Source organism: Hakea prostrata, chromosome 1, assembly GCF_041222555.1.
Source record: "Hakea prostrata isolate BN-2017 chromosome 1, UWA_Hpros_2, whole genome shotgun sequence".
Classification (NCBI taxonomy): Eukaryota; Viridiplantae; Streptophyta; class Magnoliopsida; order Proteales; family Proteaceae; genus Hakea; species Hakea prostrata.
The window spans coordinates 24,417,597-24,442,851 of NC_142600.1; the positions used below are offsets into that span (position 1 = coordinate 24,417,597).

General features: G+C 37.8%; 2 protein-coding genes across 2 annotated transcripts; both read right to left on the minus strand.

The window, feature by feature from the left end:
- Positions 1-1,687: 1,687 nt before the first annotated feature.
- On the minus strand, positions 1,688-15,212 carry LOC149028414 (uncharacterized). The gene is made up of 7 exons (XM_089136430.1): positions 14,737-15,212; positions 14,414-14,535; positions 13,766-13,904; positions 13,548-13,606; positions 13,222-13,420; positions 8,924-9,034; positions 1,688-2,509 (listed from the first exon to the last, which is right to left on the minus strand). The coding sequence occupies exons 1-6, from the start codon at positions 14,795-14,797 to the stop codon at positions 8,928-8,930; spliced, it is 687 nt and encodes a 228-aa protein (XP_088992556.1). The 5' UTR covers positions 14,798-15,212; the 3' UTR covers positions 1,688-2,509; positions 8,924-8,927.
- Positions 15,213-16,776: 1,564 nt separating this feature from the next.
- On the minus strand, positions 16,777-19,096 carry LOC149028415 (serine/threonine receptor-like kinase NFP). Its single transcript, XM_089148410.1, has 2 exons — positions 18,011-19,096; positions 16,777-17,502 (listed from the first exon to the last, which is right to left on the minus strand). Exons 1-2 carry the CDS (start codon positions 19,094-19,096, stop codon positions 16,777-16,779), a joined length of 1,812 nt encoding a protein of 603 aa, XP_089004536.1.
- Between the last annotated feature and the right edge of the window lie 6,159 nt (positions 19,097-25,255).

Genomic DNA, 25,255 nt, shown 5'->3' on the forward strand with positions numbered 1-25,255 from the left:
GAAAGCCGGATTTTTGTTCGCGGGATATCCGCGCAGCCATCAGAAGTTGACACATGACGTTTAAAATATCAACGATTTAAATTCCTTTAATAAATTTTTATATTTAAAATGTTTTATAAATTACAATTATCCGTCCCTTATATTTTCTAAATTTACCAAAATAATCCCTCTAATCTCGATGAGAACAAAATCCTAAACCTCATATGGATTTACAAGCTACGACCTAACCCTTCCAGTGTTCACCTTCGCTTCACTGGAAACCACCGATGGGATCCTCTATGCATCCTTGCCTCTTCATCCGTTAAAACCATATTCACCCAACATCAATCTGAAGATTGTTGTAGAAAACAAGCCACTGACAGTTTTCTTTGCAGTAGGAAGCCATAATGAAGTTGCAGAGACTTAGAATACAAGGTAAGTTAGCTACTCTTTTATGTACAAAATAGCACCAAAACAAGTTGTAGAGTTTGTCCATTTATAGGGTTCAGAACCACGATCCTCATTCATCGCTTATATCCAGATGGAGAATATGACAAAGGTCTCTGGTTGCCAAGTCAGTCCTTAGAACAAAACGCCTCCAAGAAGAGTATGGTTCCCTTGTAGGTGAAGGCGGAGCAGACTTGACCAAGGGGTAAATCCTTCCATCTGATACTAAAACTGGCACCTCAAGCGACAAGCTGCGCTTTTGAGGGATTGAAAATTTAGCGATTGGTAATGAACTTGGAGGAAGTGAGTTCGAATAAGTTGGCTCTGGCCAGCGTTCAGAGGAAGAAAGGCCATCGCGAAAAAACCTTTCGACCTTTCTAGCCTCGATGTTAAAAATCCACTGAAAGCAGCTGCTCGCGACTAAGATTTCAACAGAGTGCTAGATGGTGTCTTCGTACAATGAGTCTTAGAAGCGAAGATCCAAGAAGGAAAAAAAAAAACCATATCAAAATCTGCAGTAACAATCAGAAATAACAAAATTCATGGAAAACAAAGTAACATGCAAAGGAAAAATTCATGAGAACATCGAAACCAACATTTTAGCATAGATAGTAAACCGAAACCAAGATTGCAAAGTAGAGAAATCACCCAAGAAAGAACAGGCGTTTAAGAGATGGATTTACACTAGGATTTCTAAAACAGGAAATTAAGTTTACTAAGGACGAAATGCTCTCTCATGTCTGGTTTCTTCTCAAGATGCAATGGAAGTTGTTCCACCCTAAAGATTTTCACAGAATCGCGGATCTGGTAATGTGTATGCATTTGCTTTGTCCTATTCACTGTGGCAACGGACGTAGTGGCAAGGATGGATGCACAAAGGATCATTAGTGGTTTCCAGTGAAGCCAAGGTGAACGGTGGAAGGGGGTTAGAAGAGCTTGTAAATCCGGATGAGGTTTAGGATTTTGTTTCTCATCGAGTTGAGCAAGGATTACTTTTGTAAATTTAGAAAATATAAGGGACGAATAATTATAATTTGTAAAACATTTTAAATATAAAAACTATTTGAAAGAATCTAAATCGTTGATTTTTTCTATGCCACGTGTCAAATTATAACGGCTGCGCGGATAGATATCAGCGCAGTCGCGAATAAAAATCCCAGAAAGCCCCTCTAGAGTACGGGTGTCAATTTAAAACCTCATACCAAAAATGTACCGTACCAAATTTATACAGTATAGTATGAAAATGGTATTTTAAAAAACAGTACTGTATGAAAATGATATAAAATCGGCACGAAAAAATCGCACGGTTTGGTATATGATTTAATTTTGTCATGGTATGAATCAGTATAAAAGCCATTCTTTTAATTATGAAAATTTTTAACAACTCATTAACAATGACACCATCTAGCATAATTTTGTTCTCTGCCTTCCACCTCAAATAATCACTGCGTTTTACTTAGTAAATTCCCTGTCAATGGAGCAAGGAGAACAATGAGAATTCTATCCGTCAATTTTCTTAGGAAGCTACAAAATATAAAATGGTCGATTCCTCAGAAGTCTTGCAAAACCAGCACAATCATTCCCAAAAAATGCCAATAAACAAATGAGCTGGAATTGAATCCATCATACAGTATTTAAACAACTCATTTAACAACATCATCATTTAACAACCCCTCCCACTCATCTAATACAGAGCATATGGCTCGGGAAGACCCAGTCCATGGTCCATCTATAGATGTACTGTGGGTGAAGCTCTCAGTTGTGCTCTGATCTTGGTTATATTGACAATGGCTCCTGCCTCTTGATAGCCTTGAATTTCACTTATTCACCAGTGATACTTGAATATGGTACAAACTCCTAAATTGCAGCTCGGCCTTCAAGCATGCTTACAGCTTACCACAACTGACATGGTAGGTCTAAGAAAAGGAGCACAAAATGATCCACTTTAAAAAACCAAATTTGTTTCATGCAAGTGACAAGCCAATGCAAAATGCAGGGAAAGTAGAAGCAAGGGATGGGTTCTGTGATTGGGAAGCTGAAATCATTAAAAACCATGGCGTACTGGATCATCAACTCTCTCTACCTGCAGAGCAAGGAAAAGAAAGTTACATGAGTTTAAAATTAGAATCATAAAGAGTGCCAAATGGAGAACTTCCCCCAGGTGGAACTACAGAAGGAACAAGTGAAGAAAAAACTGGTTCACATCTTTAAAACCATTCCCATAGAGGATGCAGTTGGAATTAGTAAGAATATAATGGTGAATGGGTAATGATTGGGTAAAACTCTGTCAGAAGGTGAAAACATATCTGAAAATGTAACCTTTGAAACAAACTGAAAGGGACCGATAGACAAGTTGACCAAGTATACAATGCAAAACCTGCCCTGCCCTGTGCAATTCTATGCTACTAACAGGTTGTGGACAACATTTCTTTTTACCACCAATGAAGATAAGCCTTTGGAACCGTCAAATAAAAAGACAAAAAGAACAAGGGAGATAACTGGGAAAAAACAAAAGAAGATCTGCATTTGGATGATACAACCAATAAATTGGAGCTGTTGCAGCTTACTTAAGAGAGTTTAGTGACTTTGCTACATTCCCTCCTTGGTTACTCTTGCATTATATTATGCTAACAGCATAGAATTCAGAAAAACAAAAAACTTCCATACCCAACCATGGATTATGAAACAAGGACAAAAACAGCCTAAACACACGGAAAACATGGAAGAGAAAATTGAGGAACAATGCAACAGAAAGCACCGAAACAAGGATGTTGCTAACAAACAGCTAAAGAGATAAGAATGATCCATATAAAATTAGATTGAACAATTCAATATTGGAAAACATAGATAATGAAAACATAGGCATGGCAAAGAACTAGATGAGATTAACAACTCCAGCAGTGTCATAACAAGATGTACTATTGCATTCTTCAAATGTTTATATAGTTTAAGTAGGTCGTAAGAATTATCACATTAACCTATCTGGTAATAAAATTACATTTATTTGTACCATCTAGTTGCAGGAAGTAGGATCATAGTGAGAAAGTAAATCCTTGATTGCAAATACAAATAGGGAAAGAAAACAGAGTACAGATTTACAAGGTTGCACAGGATACTAGTAGCCTATGTAATGCTATTTCTTTCATAAGGCTACCTAACAGTAGCTGTCAGAAGGACTTGTTTTAAATTGCAACAAGATTTTACAGGATATCTGCTAACTTGTAAAATGGAATTCTGCTGATAGTTTGGCTGGATGATTCAACTTTCCATAAACTGGTTCAGTCAAGCAAAACCCAGGTATAAAGACGCACGAATAGACAGTCAGAATGAAACTGAAAAACAGCAGAATTACAAGTTCATTCCGTGGGGGTGAAATACAAACAGGATATAATGCCATTTGCTAGGAATTATCATCATCTAAACCAGCGAATCCGGCCCAATCAGGACCAGTTACAATACAAAAGCTGTAGAATTGGAGGGCCAAACCATCAGAACTAAGACTATATCTGAATTGGTGCAATACTTAAAGTAGCATCCAATCGAGTTTGCCAACGAGCGATCATCCATCAATATGCATCAGTACAACATTTATAAGAACAACAAAGGAAGCAGAAAATCATTTATTACTTGACAAAAGGAACAAAGACAGAGTAAACACTGAATCCTGGCTACCACCTCCAACATTCATACAGATAGTATGGTGCATCGTGCATATACTCAGAAATATTGGCCAGGAGAAACGCTGACAACAAATGAAGAACCGATAGTATGGTGCATCGTGCATATTAACCACATAACCATCTGTCCTCTAGCCTAGCAATAATATGCCTCAAATTGCCCCAACTGATGTATACCTGTATAGTTACCTTCAACCTTCTGCCTATTGGCCAGAATCTCAAAGAAGAGCAGAGTTGGAGACGAGACGAACTGACGAAGGCGGCTCACAGAATCATCAATCACATATACAGTCTTACTCTTACAGAGAGGAATAAATTAATCAAAGGAGGAGGAAGGAAGAACGAAGAAGTGAAGAACGATCTGAGTCTCTGTTCTCTGTCTCTGATTCTTCGAAGTGACGAAGTCTAAAGAGTAAAGAGTAAAGTTAGGGTTTATCATGCCTTAAGAGTTAAGCCCTTCGTGTTACTGTATTGGGTTATACGGTATACGGTACATAATTCAGTACCGAAATCCAGTTTCGGTATTAGGTATTACGGTATATGGTACATAATTCGGTACCGAAATTCAGTTTCGGTATTAGGTATTACGGTACGGTATATACCGACTGTATGATACCTCATATCGAAACCGTATCGTACCGAATACCCAAATTTGGTTTCGGTACAAATAGTACTGAATTTTGAAATGGTATGGTACGGTTTAGCAGTTTTGGTACCAAATTGACACCCTTACTCTAGAGTTGACTCAACCAAGAAACAGATCAGCATCGAAAGCTGAACTAACCTCGTTCTCAAGCTAGTACGCATGAGCGATCGTCTTACTCGTCGTTGGAACCTGCAGGCAATCGGCAGAGCAGTACAATTGTGGATTTGTTGTGGTTGTACTTCCCTCCCAACCATTGCCACTACGACTCGTGCTTCTATAGGCATTGAGTTGAAGATAGAAAAAAGAGGAACAATGATGTTCTATAAATGCCTCTGGTCATATTGCTTTAGTAGTGGGTTGGGACTTTTAATCCTCTTTTGAGCCTAGTTGTACCATTTGCAAAATCCTTGTGGCCTAGATTTTTTATTTAATGACTTGGCCCAATTGCATTGTGCGGTCCAAGCACAAGGCTGAAATTAACTCAAACACAACCAGTTCATCAACCGCCCGGTCCACCCTGTCTTCTTCCTCTCTTCACCTGCAATGAAAGCCCTAAAACTCCTCCCAGTTTACCGCCGCCAACTCTAATACACTTACCTCCTCTCGATCGTGGGTCAAGTGAAGCCGGAAACAATGCGGTGACAGCCTCCATGTTGCAATGTGGTCCTAATGTAGTATTGTATTTGAATGATCAAAACAGTAGCCAAATAGGACCTTTCACAGGGAATCAACTTCTGATTTGATAGACTTAAGATAAATAAAATTCAGCTATAAAGGTAGGCTGAAAACCGGAGTGGTAGAACAAGGATATTGGTTAAGAACAAGGACTAAATAGGTCTTCAAAACAGCAGTAGACTATAAAGAAGAAATGGATGGAACAATATAAGAGAATTAAAGAACAATAAGGACAACAAAGTAACACCCGGGCTTCACACCGCAAGGTGGATCGATTGGATCAAACACCAACCTACCTTGATCAAACACAAGGAGTTTTAACACCCGGGCTTCTCACCGCAAGGTGGATCGATTGGATCGAACACCAATCTACCTTGATCAAACACAAGGGTTCTCCAAGAGGAGGAATGCTAGCAAGCAATTTGATTTCATTTCATAAGTTGTTTCGTCACCTCTTACATAAGTCTCTTTATATAGCATTCTAAAGAGACATAAACACTAATGGTAACATCCAACCACTAGCTAACACCACCTACCTATTAATAACTCAACTACACAACACCACTAGTCAAAACAATAATGGAAACATCCACCTACTACACCCTCTACTAGCTCCTTTTATTGACTTTTCAAAGCTAGACTTGGGCTTAGTTCAAAATATGTGGGCTGGTCTTCTCCCACTAAAGTAATCCAAGCCCATGAAACCATGGGCTCATTTTAACCCACTACAATAGTCCTAGCCCATGCAAGCCATGGGTTGTGTTGGATCATATCTTTAGGCTTTGATGGGCTTGACCATTGGGCTTTTCTTTTCCTTGTATATGCTGCCAATTCTGCATCAGGTCCCTCCAATGCCAATGTTGCAATCCGACAACTGTTGCTATTGTCGCCTCCATTGTAATCCAAGAAGGCTTCGTCGTCCAACCTTTGTACACTCAGCCCAAGCGTTGTTTCTTCCATCTGCCATTGCCTTCGACTGCTTGTTCCCCTCTTGTGAAGAACTCTACCAATGCTCAGTCGCTATTGTTTCAATTCGCAACACCTTCACTCCATGAAATGGCACTGAAATCTTTTAGAGCTTCCTTTGCAAATTCAGCCTTTGCTGCTTCTATGGATTTGAGGGTTGATGACCCATTGAATTCCGGCATTTGCTGCTTCAGCCTCTGTGAGAATCATGACCCATTGAATTCCGGCCAGTTCTTCCAATAAAGCCATGTTAAAGCCTCTCCATTCAATGTTGGATTGCCACCCCCAACCTACGGTCATCATCAATATGGTTTTCCCAACAGAATGGCATCTTCAAGAAGCCATTTCTTCACATCACCTTCATCGAAAACATGGATAATCCAATATTCACTTCACTTCCCACGGACTAAAACTACTTTGACACCAGTTGATAAGAACCCTCTAATCCAATATCAAAATTAACACTCAAACCAATAAATTGACAAGATAATCTGGTTTTAACGGTGCCAATCACCCCCATAGCATTCAATGCTGCCCCTCAACCATAGGCTGCCCAATAACCACTCACATATGCATTTAATGCCTTCTCTCAATTTCCCCCTATTTATAATCCCCTAATCACACTAATCCCCTCTCTCTCCCCATCACATGGCATGATCTTGGGGGCCTAACAAAGATCTAACCGTTTTAAAGCAAATCTTGAAGCAAGATGAGAGTTCTTCCCAAACTTGACTTTTTTGAAAAACTATGTCCTACACTACTAGTTTGGATGTGGATTAAATATATATGTCACAACTTAGCTTCATTTACACTTTCATGGAAACAAGTTTTTTATTGAATTTTCTGAATTAAAAAAAATTAAGAAACTAAAATTGAATATTATCAGAAATACTAGGGTTTTGGAAATGGTTGTAATGTATATTATACTCCATTGAAAGTGCTGCAACCTCATGGAGTCAAATGTTTTTTTTTTTTCCATCCATATTGGTATTTACTTTTGAAGTTTTAACTTTTTTGAGTTTAAACCTTATGCATTCATTTATCTTAAGTAGTTGTGTACTTCATGTTTTACAAGTCTACATGTTCACTTCTTCAGCATACCAGTTTCAAAGTTATGGTTGAGTTGTAACTCATATCTACACTTTGTTTTCTCATAAATCCAAGATCACTACGGTGTTTAGAAGGCCTAAAATAGGATAAATACCAATTCCCAGCCCAAACTAAGCCTTAAAACCCACCATGATGGGCCACTTAGTTGGCTCGAGTTAAACCGAGATGCCCATCAAGATCGAGATCTCAAACCATGCATGGATTTACTACTAGATGTTATACACTTGTTGGTGGAGATCTTGACACCTGGAGGAGTAAAAAGCAGATTGAAAAGCAACTTGGTTAAGTGTAGAGGATAAGTACAAGGTTATGACACATACTAAAGCTGAAACCATCTAGCTGAAATCTTTTACTCAGAACCTTCGGTTTTAAACTTTAAAGTCACTAAACCTTGCAGATGTGATAATCAGGCTGCCATTTGCAGTGCTAGCAATCTGATTTCTTGTGAGCAAACTACAAATTGAGGTTGAATGCCATTTTATGAGAGGTGTTATTGAGAAAGTAATTTCTACTCTACTCGTAAACTTTGGCAATCAACTTGGTGATATGTCCACTAAGGCGTTGTTCAGACATGTGTTTCTTAGTGGTTGTTCCATTCGGGGTTGTATATGAATTTAGCTTGAGGACAAGTGTTATTATATAGGTGTACAAAGTTTTCTATTATGTTTTTATTATTGGTTGGGTTTAGTTGTAATTAAGTTACATTGTCCTTGTAATTTGCAACTAGTAGGCTCAGAGCAGGTCATTCTAAATCCTACCTTGAGCTCTAAAGTGAATCTTTCTCCCATCAAGTCCCTTCTGTCTTCTTCCTCTTTTCCATGTACTGATTTCCTGGTTGTTGTACCACCACAAAGAACCATCTACGGTTTTTTCCAAGTGCATTTATTCTGCGGGAGAGGAAATTTTCATTTTCCTCAACTTACTAATCTGAGTGGCTTTTGGCCGTTATTCTTTTTTTTTTTTTTTTTTTTTTTTTTTGTTTAGCATGGCAATGAATTTGTATGAAGATTGCATAAGGTCTTAGTTTTTTACATGTAAACAAATTCCCCCCACTTGGTCTCCTTAATCAAAGAACTAGACCTCAATTTAAAAAAGAGGTCACTTCCTTTTATTTCAGATTTTTTTAAAGGTTGTTGGTTTTGGTTGATTTATCCTGCTGATTTTTCTTTTTTTGGGGTGAAGATCCTTTTGATTGGGCAGATAAAGAGGAGGTTATGTTTCTTTGGTTATGTCACTACTAAAGTCTGTATTCAAAGTCATGCTCCTAACAGTTGAGTCCCAAAAATATTATTAAAGATTTCAGCTTTCCTATTTGAAACTGATGAAATATATTGCTTCACAAAATCGAACCAGTATTTAAATTTGGAATGTTGAAAGCCTGAAAATAGCATGTGAGGAGGAAGATAGAGAAAGAATTTTCCACCTTTTCATTGACTTGGTATCTGTTGAGGCTGTGAAACAAAGTGCTTAGCATTGTGGGCCACCTCTGCTTCTATTATTGCTTCCAGCACAATATCTGATCCTTTAATATCATCTGTTGGGACATTTAAAGCAAGTAAGCAAATATACACAACACAAAGCACAAAACGCACCAAAAAGGGTCATGGGATTTGGCTCATGTTAAGTCTCAGCCCATTGTGAAGGAAACCTTCAACAAGTGCAAAGGAACATGAATCATTAACAGAAGCTACCTTGTACCCACAAGTGTAAAGCCTGCAGATTAAATTTCATCACAACTTTTCAGAAAAACCAACAAAACCTTTGTAACCTTTTTATTGGTAAATCTCTGAAATAACTTGTAAAGTGGGAATAATCTTACAACTAGAAAAATGTGCCAGCTATTCTTTTTACTATAATCGATCTTTTATGAATCACAATATAACAAACAAACATAAGTCCTTTCAATTATGTCACTCAGGTGATTATTTTTTAAAAGGAATTTTTTAGCAAAACTAACAGAACTCTTTGTAACTTTTTTTTTATATGCAAGTAAATCTCTTACTCCTCAAAGTAAACAACAGTCTTCGAAGTCCAAATTTTATTATTATTATTATTTTTTTTGGTTTGGGGGGTGGGAGGTAAATAATGACTTGTGTCTTTAAAAAGCACAACCATGTTCTACTACATGAAGATAAAGAGAGTAATTGAAAGTAGACCCTCTGAACCACATGAATTCACAAAAATATTCAAAATGGCATAAAGTTCATATTACAACAGCCCTCCTCAAGTTGGTGCGATGTCACACTCTCCACATGCACAAAATAGAACAAAAAACCTTATGCACTTCGTAAAAACATCAGCCAATTGATCACTAGACTAAATAAATGGAATACAAAAAACTCCTTGATCAAGCTTCTAATTGATGAAAAGATGGTTTATTTCCACATGCTTTGTCTTGTCATGCTGAACTGGGTTGTAATTCATAAACAATATTGAATCAAATCTGCTATCATAGTTCAATATCATGAAGAACTGGTGCTGACCCACAGCAACTCATATACTCTGTGCCATGGCACAAAACTCTGCCTTGGCGTTGGACTAGCAACCACTGCTTTTTTTCCTGCAATTATGAGGCAGTAACGCAACTCCCCTATATCTTCGTTCTCAAATTTCTAGCCCAAGAACTTCAAATTTCACATCTCTGTTGTGCCACTCCCAGTAAGGGCAATGTAAACAACATACAATGAGAACATCAATGTGATCACCTGTCACTTAATGAAGACTGATGAGCATTACTTTTAGTGTACCCTAAAGTGGTCATGGCCTTGTGAACATGCCAAACCGTGCTCCAGGGATTGAAGCACATACAATACACACTTTATAATGCAAGTATTGGCCTCAAACTGGAGAAGCAAGTGGGAGATCGCTTGCAACTAGGCTCAAACAGTAATGAAGATAAGATTAAATAACTGGAATCTTTTTTTATTTTACATACAAAAGAATAACATAGAAGGATTAGAAGGAAGATAGAAGAAAGTGGGTGGGGGGATGGGCTATCGCAGCCTGTGGTCTCTCACCCACATCTATCTCAGCTGTTGAGCAAGGATTTCACTCAGTAACTGAGGCTACTAGGATACAGATCAATTTCTCCAAATGTCCAATCTTTTATTGCAATGAAAGTATCTTACTTTTAAGACACCAATGTTGAGGGGTACTTGTATGGTATCAAACCCATCCAGACATGTATGTAGGGGGACAGGATCAACCACAGGGACAGCTGGCTGAATCCTATTTGGGGCCAGCAACTCCCAATGCTAGCCTACATGGAAAGGGAGGTTAGTTAGGATTTAGGCTACATGGGGGGGGGGGGGGGGGGGGAGGGAAGAAAGGGGGGATTGACTTTGAGCAGTATTTTCTTGGGCAAGCTTGCTCGCAGGGAGGGGAAGACCCTTGGGCAAGTATACTAGGGATTTCACAGGGATAGGTATTAGCACTTGCAGTCTAATTTAATCACTTCTAAATCAGTAATGGGGTTTGCCGGTTAGTGAGGAAATTTTTATATATTAATTCTGAATCACTTTTGTGTTGCAATCTCAGTTTCCCATTACCCTTCATTATTTCCCCTCATTTTCCACGCTATTTTCTTTCATTGAGATTGAATGAGAGGCCTGGAAGTGAGTTAATAGCAGTCAAAGGCATTGACATTTGTAGGGTCTTGACATAGGCAATTGCAGAGTCCTAACAAAGGGCCTATTTATAGCTTGGCTAAATCTTTAAAATGAATAGAAACTTTCCAAACTGGAAAAAAAAAAAAATTATTAGCCTTTTGAAGCTTACTAGACTTCATAATTCAGCTACATGCATGAATAACTAAAATAGAAACCAAACTAAGCTTCTAAATCTCCGCAAAATGAAATCTTCATGTAATCTGATCTTGGGCTCCACAGATCTTCTCGGGTACATCGCCAAAAGTCAAATATTGGCTGCGACCCTATTCACCTGAACAGAAACAGTGGCACCACCAACAAGAACTACAAGGCAGCCACTCACAGCAGGAACATCCCACAACCTTGCTAGGCTCATTTTAAGCTTGTTCCTATAAGAACATAGAGTAGAGGTTTTTGGTCTATGTCACTCTACCTTGCACACCTTCCCGTGGGTTGTGTTACTTGAGATCCTCGGGAAGCACCCATAAATGTACCTCCTCTTTTAGATCACAATGGACAAAAGCATTTTTAACATCAAGCTGCTATATATTCTTGCCCAAGTTGACATCACATGCAAGAATAACTTGGACGATATTCAGCATTGAAGTACCTGCGAAGGCATCTTAGCATTCGATTCCATATGTTTGTGTAAGCAACCAATCTTGTTTTACCTATCCATTGTTCCCTCAGCTTTTTGCTTAATCATGTTAACCCGTTTTCATCCCACAGGTCCTCTGTCATAAGGGAGACAAGATCCAAAGTACCATTTTTCGTAAGTGCTCGCATTTCCTCTAACAAGGCCATTTTCCATTTTGAGTTCACCATTATATCCTACAGAGAGAGAGAGAGAGAGAGAGAGAGAAGGCAAGAAAGAAACAAAAAACACAATAGGATGGAGAAAGGGAATCATCACACAACATGAGAGAAAGGATATTTTACACAACTTCTCTTCCCATTACAGAAAACAATAGAAATAATCAAATGATCAACATTACTAAGTCTGATGATGTAATAGGCAGACTTGGATTGGAAGTATGGATGAGTACACCTTCCCCATATCTTCTGTTGGTACTCAGTTTTTACCCTTTCCCTGCATAAAAGGATGTTCATCAAGCTCCAAACGAGATGATAAAGGATTGTCAAGAGGGACAATCATTGCCACATCATCATTAGAGGACTCCTCTTAAAGAGGTACCATGGGAGAGTAGAAGGGAGCATATCCATGTAACCCAGGGTTCATTGACCATAGTGACAATGAGAAGGCAGATAATAGCATTTATAAACCTTTTGAGTGGCTGAATAACCAATGAAGATACATCAGAGTCCTTGAGCATCGAGTTTAGCAAAAAAGGTGATTTGGTGCAAGGCACACACACCGAATAACCCAAGGAGGAATAAAGGAGGACTGGAACTGAAGAACACCCAAAGGAGACTGAAAACTGAAAGGCATAGAATTGATGAGGTAAGCAACTGTGAGGATGCCTCATTCTAATAGTGTTATGAACATGCATTTCAAATAGGACCAGTTGGGCTGCAGTACTGATACAACTGGCTTGATGAGTGCTGCCTTTGGTAGAAGATAGGACTGAAAAGAAGTCTAAAAATTGTCGAAGTAACTTGGGCAGCAAGTTATTTAGTGCACAAGTCAGAGCTGGAGTGTGAAGATCTTGATATTTGTTATGTTTAGTTTGGGTTCCAATCCTCATCAATATTACTTTCCTAAATAGTGTAGAGTTGTAACTTACATTATAAATAAAGCATTATAGGAGAAGGAGAGAACACACGACTCTCTTCTTCATCCTCTCCTCTCTCTTTTGTCTTGGCAGAATTTCTTCTCTGATATTGCATCATGACATCAAAATCGCAATCCAATCATGATAAGATTGAACAACCAAGATAAGATAAAATGATGGAATGATCACATGAAAATGAAATGAAAAAATGGATTTTATAACATTAACCAGGTGCCACTCTTTATTTTTCCATCGACACTGGTGATGCTAAAAGCCATGTCTAACTAATGCATCCAACTATGAAATCTGCAATATTACAAAGTTATAAGACGGCTCATTACCCTTGGGACTTGGTAGCAAACCAGCGCTTTCAGCAGAGACAGGAAGGATGTTAAAATGACTAACTTCATTATAAATCTTTTCAGCATCTCCACCACTGTTAGAAGAGGCAGTTCTTAGAGCTGGGGATGCAGCCAATCTATCATAAATAGTTGCTTGGCTGTGAAGATCAGCTGAAACTGAGGTTTTAAAACCATAATCCTGAGAAGTGATGCATACAGTAAAAAAAGGCAGAAAATTTTCCACGGAAATAAACAACATAAGTAATAATCAGCTTCTACAAAAAGAAATGACACAGGTAAATAACAATCAGATTCCAAACCAACACCTTTGGAATGGTATTTGGCGACCTATTCTCTCCACCAGGCTCCTTAGACACATCATCACCTAGTAACCGACAAATGAATTATGTATAAAAAATTTAAACCACTTGAACAACAAAGTCGCTTGTAGAAAACTTCAGTAAAATGAAGCAGCAGTAGTTGAAATAAAAGAAAAGAACTATTGAAATACAGAGGAATGCAGACACAGAGAGAATGGTAATACCACTGCTAATTGAAGGAGGAGGCTCTGGGTTCTCTGTTAGCTTACGAGTCAATGAAACCGGGTTCATGATAGACACACTTCGGAGTTCTTGACGGATTGCTTCTAGTTGTTCCATGGTCTCTTTAAGTTCTTTGTGTACCTACAAGGTAAAGAAGAACATGTAAACTACATTTTCAGAGATATGATGGTCCTTACAAAATGCTGAAAATTTTATCTGGTGAAAGAGACATTAGGGCGTTATTAAAGAGGGGGAGGGGGAAATAGAGATGGAAAAATCCAGCAATGTAGAAGATGCTAATACTGCACAGTAGTTCACTGGGAGAAAAGGGCACCAGGGCTGCATTGTGGCTAGCTTCTAATTTTGATATTTGAATAAGGGGTTTGCATCTATGCCTAAAGCAAGAAACCAGGACATGGCTTTAGCCGCTGTTTGAAGAAGCGGCCCGGCCTAGAAGCTGGTCGATACAACATAAAATTTGGAGTGAACAATTAGTTCCCCAGAAGTAAGCAGTGGAAGTACCCAAGATTACAATCCCTGGGGTGTATGGATTCCATTAACTTAAGGACCCAAGGCATTGATCAATGACAGTTTCAGCTTTGCTTAGGCCACAATTACCATACTTGCTGAATTAAAAGACAAAACAATACCTGGTTAACTTGAGACTCCTGTAAAACATTTTCAAGCTGGCCCCGAGCAAGTTGAACGTACCCGATCGCTCTGCCAGCTAACCTTCCTACTGTTCTGGAGATAATTGGGAGATCCTTGGGACCTTAAATCATCGACAAAAATAAAATCCAATTCATTCATTTTAAAGCTAACGAAGGAACAGAAAGCCACCAGAAGGGGGGAAAGAGAAGGATTTTCAAGAAAACACTAGAATAAAAGAAATAATAATAAAAAGAAGAAGACATCCGAAGAAAATGAAATGCTCTATATTGGATCGGGGATTGAAATTGAACGAGAGACCCACCAATTAGAGCAGCGGCCGCTCCAACTATGAGGAAGAGCTCACCGTACGAAACCCCAAACATTTACGCCACCCAAGCAACGCAAATTGTCGATGACACCGCTCTTGGTCCTTTACGTTTTTCGCACACTTACAGGAGTTGTTCCAGAATGGCACCGGCAGTCCTGAAGTTCGGAATCACAGGAATCTTTGCTTTTCTTCCCTCTCTTTGTTTCTCAGAGGACTTCATCTAGTGTCAGAAAATTACAAAGGAGACAGACAACTTTCTGATTAATCGTTGAGCAACAAGAATGAAACCAAGAACCCTAAAATATGCAACCCATCATAATTTCTTATCGATCTTCTTCCATTATTCAGCTACTTCGAGCTATCTCTGTAGCTCTTCATTTGCAGTTGATATTACCGACTGAAATTTGTTCCAAAATTTTTTCCCAAAATTCTTTCCCATTTGAATTCTGAACGTTGCTTTGACATTTGATCAATGGAGACTAGTAGGCGGAAACGCCCCCCCCCGGGGGGGGGGGGGGGGGGGCCCCCCCCCCACCCAAAAAAAAAAAAAAAAACCCCCCCCCCATATAAATTCTTAGTTAAAAAACGCAAAAAAAAAAAAAAACGTGGATTTTTCGCTTATATTCTGATTAGATTTTTAACTCAAAGAGGTTAGGTATCTAATGATAATGCATGAGTTGGGCTTACATATTCTTCCGCGACTTGATAATGGTAAATCTCCCTTCATGAGGCCAAGGACGATCTCAATTATGCATTGTACAGAAGTTTAACCTCCACGCATACCAACAAAGCAGTGGGATTCAACTTGGCACCTTTTTTTCACATGGCGCGGGGCGGAGGATTTGGACGGCAGGACCAATATGACTTCGAACTGAACTGTTGCCTTTTTCAAATATATTTGAGTTCTGTTTAAATCTGTTCTACCACTCAAACCTTGACAAATCTATGCTAAGGTGGCTATTTTTCATTATAAGTATTACGCTTTGCCAATTGGGAAACCGACTGTAATAATCTTCGGAAAGCGACCCCTGAAGTGTGTTGTCTTACATAAACAAATAGATAGATGAATTACATTTAAAGCCACCAGGGACCGCGGAAGCAAATCAATCTCTGTCTCTAATTAGAGAAGATAGAGAAGTGCATTTCAATAAAATGCAATCAACCACACCGGGAAATCTCACTATGTTATTCTAGCGGACCATACCGGATGATCGGTTGCATAAGGGGAGCCCCAAGGACAAGGGCTTCTTTTGTTCAAGTACAAGGGGATTAGCTACCCGCAGGAGATGGTGCTGGGGTAGCCAGCTGTAGCTAAAGGTTAGCAACGGGGATGAGATATGCATAGACACAACGCGATAGATGGCATCATAACAAATTGGGAAATACGAGAGGGGGATCCAAACATCCATGGCGATGGGAGGGTTTTTGTACTATACTTAGCATCCAACATACAAGGTCTACTGATTTTCACACACCAGAATCAAGAAATCCTAAAGAGTGCCAGGATACTAGCTGATATAGCATTAGTTGAGGATGAACTATGGGAAGGGATAAACGTGTAATAGTATTCATAGTTGATTTTGAATCTTTCTTGTATCAACAAAAAAAAAACAAAGCAGTGCGAGCATATGGGTTCATATGGGGAGCCCCCGGGCTTCTTTTGTTCTCCGGGCATCCTGACCAGGTTATGGTTCACCCGGTTCGTCCGAGGCAATCAAATTGGTATAACATAGAGGATGAGAAACAGATAATAATGCTAGAGTAAAAGAGAGAACTGGAGTACAAAAAAGTCTTTGATTTCTATTGGAATGAGAAAGAAAGAGATATAAATGAGAACTAAAAATCGGGTAGGCTAAACCGGGTTGGAGCCCAACTAAGTCTTTGATTTCTATTGAAGTTCTTGACACTCTAAATTTACATTTTATTTTAGACGACAATTACATCACTGCCTTCAAGGTTATTGCATGAACTGTGCTACATAACTCCTCTAGGCAGTTTGTGGGGGAAATGGCCATGCATTTTTAGTTATTGTCTTCAGGTTTCAGGGTCAAACGTCCCAGAGTAGTCGAAACACAAACACTCACTCTTTGACAGAGCATAAACAATGTCAACCATGGATGGTCTCTTAGAAGGGTCTCTCTGTACACAGGAAGCTGCAATATTCATAACATTCATGATACTCTCGAAGGGGCATGGAATCTCTTCCAGGAGAAACTTGTCCACCCATTCCTTCAACTTCTCATCCTTCCCTTCTTCTTCTTCCTCTAAAATTTTTGCCATATTCATCCAAAGTAGCTTCCCTTCGTCATAGATGGCTTTCTTTCCAGAAACTAGCTCAAACAGCACCACACCAAAAGCAAAAACATCCATTTTCGTCGTTACAACTCCATCTGTTAGGTACTCTGGTGCAATATAACCATGAGTGCCAACAATTTGCATGGTTACAGCATTACAACCAGATTTTGCTAGTCCAAAATTGGCAACCTTGGCTCTCATGCTTCCATCCAATAGAATATTACTAGTCTTGATATCTTTATGGACCACCCTTGGCCTTGTGTGTTCATGTATGTACAGAAGGCCATTAGCAACATCAATGGCAATACGTAACCTTGTCTTCCACTGCAACTTCCTTGAGCTGGTATCCTCATGAAGCCACGAACAAAGAGAGTCATTCTCAACATACTCGAATACTAGGTAACAGCTCCCAACCTCAGGGTGTATGCAGAACCCTTCAAGCCTCACTAGGTTACCATGGTTTACCTGTAAAGAACTCAAATCAAATTTTATGAAGATATACAAGTTGCTCAGCAGGTAAATATTAATCAATAATAGATTTAACAGACGAAAACTTAAATTATGGGATCTGGAAACAAGGGCATGATGCATGCTGTTTTGGGGTCAATGCCATGGGCCTGCTTAACACCATGACAAGTCAACTGGGTTCAAAGTTCTGCTCTGAGAGAAACATTCCTTGAACACCTAATCCAACGTCTCTTCTATATTCTTCTCAACTACTATGATATTTCTAACAAAATAGAACAAGTACAAGAGATGCTATCCATATCTATTCCTTTGCTGTTACTTTTCTCTATCTGAATGGAATGTATTTGGTCCTTGAAACCATTAAAACTAAACCAGATTGATCATAAACTCATCGAGTATTCTACAATTTTAGGGAAATAAAACATTTCCAACTGCCATTTTAACTGATCCTGACATGTTAAACTTTGAAGTTTAAAACACTGGAAGGGGAGGAATAAACTCTTACCTTTTTTAAGATCTTCAGTTCTTCACAGGCATTCCACTTCATCCTCTTAATGGCATAGTATACTCCTCCAATGCGCCCTTTATAAACATTCTCTTTAATTAAACAGCTTTCGTGGAATCCATCAGTTGCCCGTCTCAAATCTTGAATCTCATACACTCGATACTTATCCAAGGATTGTGAAACATCAGCTATGAAATTCTTCCTCAGTGCCCTCAGCTGCTTCTCCGTATCATCTATTGTCCCTTTGAAAAACTTCAAGAGAATCTTTCGCCTATGGCCTAAAACCATATACAAACTTAAGATCACAAACAGAAAGACCGAAATTCCCAACCCAATTGACAACCCCAAAATAAGATGATCTTCATCCTCAAATTCTTTTTTAGATTTTCGAGGTATGTAAGGTTGATCTAGTGGAGGAATTTGAGATACTGGGAGATAGATGACACTAAATGGAACAATGTTTGCCCCATTTACATCAATTAGAGATTGTGTGTTCAGTCCAAATGTTGCAGCAACAGAAGCCATGGTATCAGATGGCTGGTAAACATAACTAATGAGATACTTGATACCAGACTGCATTTGGGTGGTGTTGGGGCAGTTACAGAAGACTGGAAAAATGACATCGGTGCCTACAGAGAGAATGGTTGGGTCAAGGGTAGGGTTAACAATTTCCACACTTTGATAATTTGTTAACTTTTGAAACTGATTGTTGGAAAGGTCGAAGTAGGTGTCACCTAGTTTGATTGTGTAGGTGATTCCGGCATAGAAGAGATTATTGGAATTGCAAGAGCATGTCACAGGGACAAAAAGGCTCTGGTTTGGAAGGAGATGAAAGCCTGGAGAGGAGATGTTGCTGGGTTTTGATATCATGAGTCGGCTGACACCGAAGAGATCACCAATTTTGCCGAGGGTCATTAGCTTTGGAACCCTGGCTTTGTAGAATACATAGGCCTGACATGGAAAGTTTGGTTGGTCATCTGAGCATTGGAAGCTTGAGATGTTTACTTGGGCTTGGGAAGGATAAAACCAAATGAAGAGCAGCAGCAGGATGGGAGAGAAGCAAAGGTTCACTCGTTTCATATTCATTCTGCATCTCTCTTCAAAATTTGCAGGTGAAGCTATCTGTGCAAGAGCTAATTATCACTGGTCTCCAAAGAGAGATATATTTCTCCCTTTCATGAATTATGCTCCTTGCCTCATGCTGCTTTTCTTATGATGTCATTCATTAAGCAATGGTCAACCCAAAAAAAAAAAAAAAATCATCAAGCAATGGTCTGGCCATTGGCCCAGTATGTGTTAAGAGTACCACCATTGATATCTTCCAGATCCTAACAATATCTGCACTGGTTGGATGAATCATGAACTCTGTATAGAATCTTCAAGAGATCACACAAGCACATTTTCCTCATTCAAGAATCAAGATGACCAGTTTCGGATGAAAGAAGCAAAATTTAAAAGATCCATGGAGCTGTTGGATGAGGTATGCACTAACCATCTATTCATCCATTGTGGACTGGAACGGATCAAAACCTGCATCACAGTTACATCACTTAGTCTAACCGTTGGCAATGTTACAACTATTTTTCAGATAAAATATTTAGGGGTAATTTCTGTTGCCCTTGTATTTTAGTTTAATTATTATTTTATTCTTTATAGTTTTTGAAATTATTAATCTAACTTTAAACTTTGCTTATTATTACTGATGCTCCTTGCCATCAAACAGACCCTGCCATTAAATTCTGTTAGTTAATGATAACATGGCATTTTTTATTTATTTTCAAAAATCCTAAAATAATTTTAAAGTTTTATGTTACTTATTTATACTTTATATTAGATTACAGTATTGTCTTTAACAATTAAGGAAAAATTAACGCTGACCTAAAGTGCTAAATAGTCTTCTTCTCTTATTAAAAAAACACTGGAAAAAAAAATTCCAAAAAGAAAGGGAGAAACAAACTTGTCTTCTTCTCTTACCCTGCCAAGAATATTAAAAGAAAAGAAAAGAAAAGAAAAGAAAAGGAATGTTTTTTTTTCTTCCTTTCCTTAAAAGAGTAATTTATCTCAAACCTTATTTCATCTCATCAGGATTCGACTTTTTCGAATATAAAAATAACAAGAATAAAAGTGTAGAATTGGTATTTCATATGGTATTGTCTTTTGACTTCTTAATTCTAGAAGGACAAAATAGAAATCAAACACCCAACCCATAATAGTTTCTTAACACCACTAGAAGTGAGAGGGCAATAGTAATTTCATAAAGAGTATGAGTCTTTTAGTAATTAAGCCGTAGTGCAAGGGGGGCAAAAGTAATTATCCCAATATACATAACCATGTCTTATAATGAAATGCTTGTTAGTTCATCTATATATATCATCATCATCATATATATATATATGAGGAGAGTTTCTTGCTAAGATAACGTAAAAAGGAATCTAGACATTACACTAATGAGGGTTGGAAAAAGGTATCATCCATTTGGGTCCTCATAGGATCTACATGGTCTATCAATGTGTTGGGAGTCCAATGGGGGCCCCACTTTTGATTATTTTGTGAGCATTCGGAGGTGAATCCCCACCTTATTGTGTGATAGAGAAGTATAAGAGAAATACAAACCACTATCCCTATCAATATAGAAGTTTTTTTGATAAAATAAGAAAAGCGTAAGCCTGTGTTTGGTTTCGCAATTCCCTGGAATCTGATTCCAATAAAAAAAACTGTTTGGTTCGATATTGACTCAGAATCACCGTGATTCCATGGAATCACATGGATTCCACAACCTAGTGTAAAAACCCGATTCCGTGGAAACCACCTCAAGAGGTGGTTTTCCAAATAGAATCACCCAAAATGAACCCAGGTATAAATATGGGTGATTCTACGGAATCACCCATTATCGTGAAAGTGGATCTCGTGGAACCCTAGCTTTTCTGGCAAAGTCCGTCGCCGAGCTCCATTGCTGACCTTGTTGAGCTACGATTTGGCTTCACACCGTCTAATCTTCTTCCCATTTCTGCAAAATGAAGCTCAATCAAGAGTTGCCTCTGTTTTGTGAAGTTTTGGTTGAGCTCCATCATTGAGCTCGTGGTACCATATTGCAAGTTCACATTGTTTGATCTTCTTCTTCTGCAAAATCCAGCCTTTGTCTCGAAAACTCAGTCCTTGAGCTCCATCGTTGAGCTCATTGATGTGAATCGCAAGTTCACAGTGTTAATCTTCGTCTTCTGCAACATCCAGGTGAGTCAATTGTTGCCTCTGTCTCGTGAACTTCGTTATTGAGCTCCATCGTTGAGCTTGTTGAGCATTATCTCTTTTGTTTAACAGTGTTTCATAAAAATCTTCTTTTGTAAATCCAAGTGAATCAACAGTTGCCTCTATCTTGCGAACTCCGTCCTTGAGCTCCATCATCTTCTTCTTCTGCAAAATCAAAGTGAATCAAGTGTCATCTCTGCAAGTCACAATCCATCTTCTTCTTCATTGGCTTCTGCAAAATCAAGCTGGTCCTGCATCTTCTTGTTGCTCGGCTTCTACCAAATCACAGGCACATCGAACATGATTTTGTTTCAAATTTCTCTGTTTTGTGGTTTTGGAGTTGCTTCTATTTCGTGGTATTTATTTGGAGTTGCTTCTGTATTATTTTATGTTTTGTGGTGTTATTTGGAGTTGTAGATACCTATTTAATGTATGTATAATCTTATCTTAGAAAGTGGTGTAACTTGAACATATATTTCATCTATGTTTGTCCTCTATTTTGAGAAGTTTTGGTTTCATAATAAATGTCTAATACTAGTATATATTGAATGTTCATGTATATTTAATCTTGTGTTTGAATGTTCATGTATATTTAATCTTGTGTTAGACAGTGGTGGACCTTGAACCTATATTTCATAAAAGATATTTAATTGACTAAAAAATTAGAGAACAAGGGACCCTGACTTCTATCATCACTAGGGAAATTAAGAAACAAAGAGATAGATCTGAGGTAGAGCTGAAATAGCCTATGATCTTGTTATCATATATGGTTACATGGCTATCCGCTTATATGGCCTTAGTCACAGCTAAAAATAAAATAAAAATAAAAAATAAAAAATAAAAAAAGGATAAACAACAAGTAAATAAAATAGAATGATTATGGAGAAGAAAAGAAGTAAGCAATAAAAAGGAAAAGAAAGAAGATCTTGTGTGTGGAGCTTGATAAGCAGACTCAACACTCCTTTCCCTACATTTGGATGTTTGTGGGCTAAGGTATTGATGTAGGACAACCACCTAGGACTCAACACCTATATCAATTCCAATTTTTTAGAAGGTTGTCCCTGTTGTCCATTGCTCCTAATTTCCTTTCCCTTGCTTCTATTATTTTTGTTTTTCCTAACATCTGTCTTACTAAGGTTAGTAACATTTTGTTGGTACAAAAATCATTGCCTTGTTATTTTGAATATCTTTCAAACCAATCAATTCAATTTAAGAGTTTCATGTTTAGGTACATATAGATACATTTCCTTCCTAGTCGGAGATCTCCACTGATAATCATTTGTTTTCATTTAAGATATGTATCCAATTTTAATATATATATATATATATTTCCTTCTAATTACATTTCAGACCCAAATTCGATACTCATCTTGCTGAAAAATGGCTTACCCAAGAGATTGTGTCTTCCCCAACCGCACTGAGTTGATAATTATTATGGTGGCCATTGTGGTTGTCATCATAATGGACCGGTATAGAAGAAGATACCTTAGGAGGGAATCATATAGACTAGATGGTCGACGTGGATTTCTTGAGACCCAACATATGATTGGTGGCACCGAGTGTACATGTCGTGATCTAACAAGAATGAGAAAAAAAATCACTTCATAGCTTGGTTCATTTGTTGCGTATGAGGGGGCTCTTAAAAGACAACAAATTGGTATTAGTTGAGGAACAAGTGACAATGTTCCTACATTGTGTTGGACATTATATTAAAAATTCAACTCTGAAGCACAATTTTGGGCATTCTGGTGAGAAATTTACTCGACAATTTAATAAAGTGTTAGACGCAATGATGAAACTATACCCATTGCTTCTATTAAATCCCCTAGTCTCACCACACATCCCAAGATAGTAGAAAACCGTAAAAGCTTCTACCCATTCTTTAAATATTGTATTGGAGCAATTGATGGATCTGATATACCAGTATGGGTCTCCGTTAAACAACATAAGAAGTTTCATGATAGAAATGGTCATATTACACAAACATTTTAACGCATGCGACCATGACAAAAAGTTTACATATATACTTGTTGGTTGGGAAGGGTCTATAGCTGACTCTCGCATTTTGGATAATGCTATTCATAGAGATGGAGATGGAAAATTAGTGGTACTAGCTGGTAAATACTATCTTGCGGATGCTGATTTTGCCAACCAGAGATTTTTTGACGCCATATCGGAATGTTAGATACCATCTCAAGGAATGGAAGAGAGGAAATCAAAGACCCAAAAATGCAAAGGAGTTGTTTAACTTGAGGTACACAAGGTTGCATTATGTCATAGAAGGTGCTTTTAGTTGGTTTGAAGAAACGTCTTAAGATATTGACAATTCAAATAGAGTTTCCATACAAAACTCAAAGCCTTGCAGCTGCTATTCTTTACCTCACCCCAAACAAAAATATATTAAAATAAAAAAATTAAACAGTGGAAAAAATGAAGAGATAACACAAACTCACTTGAGTTAAACACTACAAAATGATCAAGTGTTTGATCATTTAACTTGAACTTTGATCTCATCACAAACTGGATAGTTGGCAATCACTAAATACACAGGGTTCTTCAAATTTGGAAGAACAATTTTGGACTTGGTGGAAGTTCTGATCAATTTTGAAGGTTTTTAGAGACCATCATGCTAATCTTCTTTCATAAATATTAAAAAGTTGTTTTCCTTACTCGCAGACATAACACATCATGCACTAGGCCAATGGCTCTCTTATTATAATTTTTTAAAAATGGTTCAGTAGAGGAATTTTATTTCATGTAGATTAGAACCTTGACCAAGCATAAGATCACACCCATTTTGTTGCAAGATCACCCTTACTATCGGTACATACTAAGCATTTTTTTTTATGCTTGTATTATTAAATATAAATTGTGGATTGCACCCTATACAACAATGCTATACAAAAGTTCCTTAGGTGGATGGGTCATGGTTTGCCCCGAGGTTACAGCTTGAACTTGTTGCACATCACGCCAAATTTTAAAGACCTGGCGTTGTGAAACAGATTTGAGATTATATATTTTAAAGTAATCAAACAGTTTTTCAAAGTAATTCAGGTTAAATCCATCCATAGAATCAGGGTACTAAAACAGTTTTTCAGACAGATTCACTTACCAGAATCAAGATAACCAAATGGTTTTTCAGATAGATTCACTTGTCAAAATCAAGAGAACCAAACAGTTTTTTTTTAAACAAATATGATCCTATAGAACCTAATTCCACAAAATCATGATTCTATGAAACATCCTGAAGCCGATTCCAAGAAATTGCATAACCAAACACAGTCTTAAGGAGTCTATACAAGGAAAGCACAACCATTTCTCCAATGATAAATATCAGGATATTTCTATTAGCAGCTAAATATCAGAAGCTTTCACTAGTTAAGTCAAACAAGACACCCATTTTCATATTATGTAACGTGTTTGTAGTATCTCGATCATTGTAATCCCTTAGTCACAAGTTTTTGATTAATTGGTTCAACAACTATATCTTATATCATGTAATTGCTAGCTTCACAGGTCATGTTTGAGGGATTTTCATTCTATTCAATTTCTGATTTTCTTGTGGATGAAGGACACATGTTTATCATCACAACAAAAGATTAAGATTAGATTTACAAGATAAAAAAATTATTTTAATTTAATTTTAACTTTTTGATGTGACTTGGAGACATGTTTCATTCATCCGAAAGAAATGATAGTCTATTTCCTTGTTAGAAATAAATATATTTTCCATGTTTGAGTGAATCCTTGAAATCATACATAAAAAAAGACGTCACCTCTACTGTCACTATCTTTTAGCTTTTCCATGTTTTTTATTCTCGTGATTATTAATTATCGATTTTTTTTAATTTTTAATTTTTTTTGGGGTTCCAGATCACTTCTAATAGAGAAGGTATTATGATTCCCTCAGATATGAAGCATTAAACAACCCGTTATATTATTTTGGATGTTATGACAATAACTTTATAAGGAATCACATGAATGACGACAAACCCATTA